Here is a 7,500-nt window from a genome sequence, read left to right as displayed (position 1 = left end):
GGCGCTGTGCCAAAAAGCTCTCCTCTCTTCACAGCCACGCTGTGCTCCTTTCTCTAGTCCTATACCTCCAGTTTCTCTTCTCAAGTATATCAGTCAGGGTTGTCTATCTATTACTGTTTCTCCCTCCGACTCATTCCCTCTCTCTCTCCCTGGCCATATCTCTGTCTCTCTGTGGGGAAGGAATGTTGAGGCGAACAGGAAGACTGGGAACAAACAAAACTTGCCTGGTTGAAGCCGCAGGAAAAGGCTGAGTACACATGAAGACACTCACACTTACACACACTCTTTCTCACACATACACACACTCTCTCTCACACACACAGACACTCTCTCTCACACACACACACAGACACACACGCACAGACACTAACACACACACACAGACACAGACACACACATATATATTATATACACACACACACAGACACACAGACACACACACATATATACACACACAGACACAGACACACACACACGGACACACTGGCACACACACACATACACACACATACACACACACACACACACACACACACACACACACACACACACACACACACACACACACAAACACATATATATACACACACACACAGACACAAACACACACACACACATACACGCACACACAGACACACACAGACACACACATACAGATATATTTTAAAATGTAGTGTTTTTATGGTTTAAAGTACTTCAGGCGGGCATGAAAAACATTTAGTGTTTGCTGAAGAAAGTTGACCTGGAATGAAGTGAAATCACCATTTATGTACTGAGATATTGCACATAACTCATCAGCCAATTGCAGAGCAATTAGCAGGATGAAGCCTCCACTAGCCACACAGAGTGACGAGCACAGGGCATCCATGCGGCAGACATTTTGGTTCCACTTCATTTGGAGAGCTGTTGTTTCTGTCCACAAACTATGAGATGACAGTCTGTTGGCAGTAAAGGCTATACATAGGCTCAGAATTAGGGTTAGGATAGAGTTAGAGGTGGTTTAGGGTTAGGGTAAGAAAGGTAGTGGTCAGGTTATAGTCGTGGTTAGTTGAGAGTTGACAGCTACTTGAGCTCTGGTGCTAGTTGACTGGTATTTCTTTCATGTTTACAGATTGACTGGCTGTAGTCTAAAATGGACAATCCCAAAAATGTGTAAATCTCATTTTAGAGAAGGAGAATGTGCATGTGTATACTCACCAGATGTGTGTCCTTGCCTTGAGTGTGTGTGATGTAGTAGGTCTATCGTTCTGTCGATCTGAAACATTTTCAAATCTTCTTCATCTAAGGCGATATCACCCCAAAAGACAGCTGCAAAGACAGACACACAAAAAAACAACACATTTTTAATCACATGAAGAGATGAAGGGCGCGCGCACATACACACACACACACACACACACACACACACACACACACACACACACACACACACACACACACACACACACACACACACACACACACACAGATGATGCTTGCAGCAGGCCTGTGTATAATGAGTGGTGAGCAGGGTGGAGCGCTCTCGTGCTGAACGCCTCAGACTCCTTTCCTCTCAGACAGGCACAGACACAGGGCACACCTCTGACCCAGACAGCACGGCTCACCTTCTCACACACACACATTCAGGTTGGCTCTCTCTCTCTCTCTCTCTCTCCCTCCCTCTCTGTCTCTCTATCAGCGCCTCGGAATCACACATGATGTAAGCTCTTTATTTAGCTTGTCGTCACTGTGACTGTGGAGATGACCCTGATACGAGGAAGACTTCTTAAGGAAACTCCTGTCCTTGCTTCTGTCTGCCAGTGTGTGTGTGATGGTGTGTGAGGCTGTGTGTGAGTGTGTGTGTGTGTGTGTGTGTGTGTGTGTGTGTGTGTGTGTGTGTGTGTGTGTGTGTGTGTGTGTGTGTGTGTGTGTGTGTGTGTGTGTGTGTGTGATTCAACTGCATGACTGGCTAAAGAACCTGTAACCTTGATATGAAACAATAAACAATACACTCCAGACTCCCAAAGATCCTTGGATTGCAGCAATTTCTGAAACATTGTGGCCTAGTGTGCGTGTGTGTGTGTGTGTTCTCTTTTTGAGTGTGTCTAGTCTGTACCTGTAGTTGTTTGTTTGCCTGTGTGTGTGTGTGTGTGTGTGTGTGTGTGTGTGTGTGCACGCGCATCCTGTACTTTCCCACCATAGACTCTCAGCAGCTCTGATAGCCATCTCTATCTGATTAGTTTAGCCCTTGCCTCCCCAGAGAGCCCTTAGCCACCCGCTAACACAACCCCAGCACAAAGGCCATTATCATAGTCCTTTATTAAGGGCTAACAATAGCGCTAAAAAACATTCGTCAATGATTCCCAGCCACACGCACACACACACACACACACACACACACACACACACACACACACACACGCACGCAATTACACACACACACACACACACAAACACACACACACATACAGGCTCTCACATTTATATGATTACTGCTAGTGCAATTGGGCTGTAGTAGTAGTAGTGGCTTTCTAGGGAGTCTGTGATCCATCTCTGTAGAATATATGGGTTTAATCAGGCTAAAGCTGTTAACATCATCATAATAATAATAATAATTACTATCAATAATTAGACATTAATTAAGTTAAAGCCTAATAATGCAGGCAAACTCAGCATTCAGTGATCACAACATTCAGTTTGCTGGTGTATACAAACTCCTTTCTGTTCTACTGTGCTGCCTATTACTCATATCAGCTTAGGTATTACTGTCCAGAGACACTGGAGATCCACTCCTAGAAAGGCTGGGTCAACAAGATGGTTGTCCAGCTCTCTGGACAGGTGGCCCAAACCTACAGTATTACAGGAATGGTGACAGTTAACACACACACACACACTCGCGCACACACACACACACACAAACACACACACACACACACACACACACACACACACACACACACACACACACACACAAACACACACACACACACACACTCTCTCTCACACACACACACACACACACACACATGACCATTATTATCAGGTTCCCTTCTAAAATCTGATCTCTATTGCTTTGAAATGCAATAAAGGGCAATCAGAGACATTTTTGCCTGTGACTGCCAGAAAAGTTACTACTACTGCAAAACACCCCAGGAAGATTCTGAGTCAAGACATCCATAACTGTGTGGAAAGTGTGTGTGTGTGTTTGTTTGTTTTATTTTTTATTTACAAATGTGCCTATTGTCTGTATTGTGTGGAAGTCCAGTGTATAAATACATGAATAGAACTATCTTGTCCATGTGTCTGTGTGTGTGTCTGTGTGTGTGTGTGTTCATGTGTGTGTGTGTGTGTGTGTGTGTGTGTGTGTGTGTGTGTGTGTTTATGTGTGTAACGGAGATCAGCGTGAGGGCTGTCACAGGATAGGAGCCCGGCATCATTTTGATACCTCCTCATTCCAGCTGATGCTTGCTAATGTAAACAGGAACAAAATGCTTCCTAAGGTACCCATTCCCCCAGCACTGAGACACAGGCATGGGGGAAAGACTCTACCAGGAGTTCAATACATGATGAACACACACACACACTCACACACACGGACGCACACACACACACAACCATTGCATCTACAGAGAGGTCAGAAAGCCTGTCCCAGAATCCTTTGTTTTAACTCATCAGTCTCAAAAAGAAGACTGGCGAGCAGTAACTTCACTGCTTACAATTCCAGTTTTCATTCCAGAAAACACCCTTTAAACACCATTGATCATTCAGGCAGTTAGACAGTGTCAGGACCGAAATGCCATCCACTGCCAAGTTTGATTCAATAATGAGGTGTGTGTGTGTGTGTGTGTGTGTGTGTGTGTGTGTGTGTGTGTGTGTGTGTGTGTGTGTGTGTGTGTGTGTGTGTGTGTGTGTGTGTGTGTGTGTGTGTGTGTGTGTGTGTGTTTGTGTGTGTGTGTGTGTGTGTTTGTGCTTGTGTGTGTGTGTGCGCGCGTGTGTGTGTGTGTGCGGGTGTATGTCAGAGTGGGTCACAGAAAGAAAGTGGGAAAGAAAACAGAGAGAGGGAAGGAAAGAGAGGACCTTCCTTCCCTCCTTCTCAGCTTTCATACAATATGAGATTGAGCCTGTATGAATGATAACTGAATGTGACCAACTGACCTCCTCTTTCTCTCTCTCTCTCTCTCTCTCTCCGAGTATGTGTGTGTGTGTGTGTGTGTGTGTGTGTGTGTGTGTGTGTGTGTGTGTGTGTGTGTGTGTGTCGGTGTGTGTGTGTGTGTGTGTGTGTGTGTGTGTGTGTGTGTGTGTGTGTGTGTGTGAGTGTGTGTGTGTGTGTGTGTGTGTGTGTGTGTGTGTGTGTGTGTGTGTATGTGTGTGTGTGTGTATGCGGGTGTGCTGGGTATATGTGTTTGTGGGAACAGTCTCAACAGATGATATTACCCTTGGATCAACCGGAAAATTCCCAGAAATCCAATAATCATTGATGATCAGAGGCTGAAGAGAAACACACCAGCCATGATTAACCATGCTCAGGATTTTAAACAATCTGGAATGTTGCAGAATGCAAAATGAAATTGGACTTCCACTTCCAAGCTAGCGGATGAGTAAGTGGGGGCATCTCCCTATACTGGCATACTGCATCCCACAGCAACACCAGCTCAACCCAACACCAGCCCAACACCAAGACCCGCTCAACACCAACCCAACACCAACACCATCACCAACCTAACACCAGCCCAACACCATCACCAACCCAACACCAGCTCAACACCAACCCAACACCAACACCATCACCAACCCAACACCAACCCATCACCAACCCAACACCAACCCAACACCAGCTCAACACCAACCCAACACCAACCCAACACCAACCCATCACCAACCCAACACCAACACCAACCCAACACCAGCTCAACACCAACACCAACACCATCACCAACCCAACACCAACCCATCACCAACCCAACACCAACCCAACACCAGCTCAACACCAACCCAACACCAACCCATCACCAACCCAACACCAACACCAACCCAACACCAGCTCAACACCAACACCAACACCATCACCAACCCAACACCAACCCATCACCAACCCAACACCAACACCAACCCAACACCAGCTCAACACCAACACCAACACCATCACCAACACCCGCTCAACCCAACACCCGCAGGCCATGGCAGGCGACCCCAGGTGAGAGGTCTGATCCTTGGCTGATGCCCAGATAAACCTGGCATCAGCAGCATCACATGGACAGGATAAGCAGCCACAGCACCGCTCAGGTTCCATCAACAGAACACACACAGCTTGGAAAAACATACATCAGTGCAGGGTCAAGCAAACACGTTGCTTTGTTAGTAATGCTACCTCTGCTTCAGCTGTGACTCTTTGTTTCAAAACAAGGCTTGGATTTTTGTTCTTTGTCTCTCCTTTGAAGATTTTGTAACAGTTCTCTCATTCCTTTAAGTTTGTTTATGAGACAATTCTGAGTAGCACTAGGTTCATGTGACATGTGAGACATTTTGCCTCATCCAAGAGGGCTTCATCTATTATAGGCCATGCTATAGGCTTCCATATCATTACCAAGCCAGCAAATCTTGTTCATGCTCAACAGTCGTCCATGTTGATAGAGGAGTTCACTAACCAAAGAACAGTCCACTGATCATTTAGTATTAGACACAGAATGGATAAAGTGTACTATGGTCTTATGCTGAATACTGTATTTTCCGACTATTAACCGCGGTTTATACATAGATTTAGCAAAATATCTGCAGCCCTGTAGAGAACATGAGACCCCACAATAATGCATTTGTTTCCGCCTGGTAGTTAGTAATAGATAATGGGTCTCTCTCTCTTTCTCCAGCTTTTACATATGAAAAACAACATCCGTTAGATAACACATTTTCATTCACACTCCATAACTGCTTTGAATTGGATGATGCAAGAGATGTACAAGGTCGCATTCCATGGCTTTAAACTATCGTAGCTATCCCTAGCTAAGGTAACCATCTTAACAATTTGTAGTTGCTAGCATGTGCAATATGAACACTGATTGTGAACTTATGAAGCTGTACAGGCACCCAGGGTTGCTAGCTATCATAGCTTTTTAACTATCCTAGCTATCTGTAGCTTAGGTTCTGTGATTTAGCTGATGGGGACATTGATGAATACAGACTCTGTCTCAGCCTGTGCATTGATAACATCGCCCCGAGAGACTTTCCCCAACCAAAGGCCCTGGGTAAATGGTGATGTCCTTGCTAAGCTCAGAGCACGGCCTTCTGCCTATAACTCTGGTGACCTGGAGGCCAAGAGGAAGTCCAAATATGACCTACAGAAGCTCTCAATATGACCTATGCAGGAACAAGCAGGCATTCCAGGCCGCGTTCTCAGAGTGTGCCCCAACCAGCTAGCGGAGATATTCACCTCTATATTCAACCAACCATCGTTCCCCATACCAAGAAGTCATGAGCCTGAATGAATACAGACATGCAATCACTGAGAAGTGCTTTGAGCAATAAGTCAGAACCCACATCTGCTCCTCCCTTCCTGACACCTTGGACCTACAATGTGAGGATGCTGTTTATAGATTACAGTTCAGCATTCAACACAATTAAGCTCATTCCCAATCTCAGGGTCCTGGGTCTAAACACCTCCCTCTGCAACTGGATCCTGGACTTCCTGAAGGGCAGACCCCAGGTGCTGAGATTGGGTAACCTCTTCTCCTCTGTACTGACCCTGAACACAGGATCCCCTCAGGCCTGTGTACTTAGTCCCCTCCTGTGCGCCCTGTTCATGCACCACTGTGTGGCTACGTGCAGCTCCAACGTCATCATGAAGTTAGCATACAACACCACCATCCTGGGTCTCATCTCCAACAGCGAAGAGACCACCTACAGAGACGAGGTCAGTGTCTTGGGAACATGGTGCCAGGACAACAATCTCTCTCTCAATGTCGGCAAAACTAAGGACTTCAGGAAGAAAAGGGGGTGGGGGGTGAAGTGGAGAGAGTCTCCTGCTTCAAGTTCACAGCTGCTAGCATGTGAACTCATGCTAGTATGTGTGAATATGAACTTATCAAAATAAAGCTGCACAGGCACCCTGAGTGTTTCCACCTTTCCTATTATAATTGTATAAGGTTAGTATCAGATAACTAGCTATCATTTCATGAAAAATGGGAATTCCATTTAAACCATTTATGGTTATTAAAAAGTTTCCATGGCTAGCTCGCTGGTGAGCTAGCATAACAAGATAACCATAGCAACCAGGAAACACAACGTTAGTTGCAAAGTTTTATTTCTCAAAATCAGCTCACCAATAAAAGGGTTCAAAGCGATCACAACTACTTGAGGATGATGTTAAATGGCTTCACAAAGACATAACACAATCCTGAAATGGGACATTGGTGGAGCAAGGCCTTACTCTGATATCAATGTAATGTTAGAAAATGAGGGGGGAGAAGTCCACAAATTGGAGCGGTCAGTACACAGGTTTGTCTTACAAAATGACATAAAACACTGTAA

The 7,500-nt window shown here is 45.5% G+C and overlaps 1 protein-coding gene across 1 annotated transcript in view; it reads right to left on the bottom strand.

The window, feature by feature from the left end:
* tll1 (tolloid-like 1) overlaps nt 1-7,500 on the bottom strand; it is a gene marked incomplete at both ends in the record, with an annotated part of 37,417 nt that overhangs the window by 21,935 nt on the left and 7,982 nt on the right. Inside the window, 1 exon segment of the mRNA XM_080837078.1 lies at nt 1,198-1,308. Coding sequence (XP_080693204.1) covers nt 1,198-1,308 — 111 coding nt within the window.

Source organism: Sprattus sprattus, assembly GCF_963457725.1.
Source record: "Sprattus sprattus genome assembly, chromosome: 4".
In the NCBI taxonomy this organism is placed as follows: domain Eukaryota; kingdom Metazoa; phylum Chordata; class Actinopteri; order Clupeiformes; family Clupeidae; genus Sprattus; species Sprattus sprattus.
Note: the sequence above shows the minus strand (reverse complement) of the source record. Positions and strands in the feature narration are given on the sequence as shown.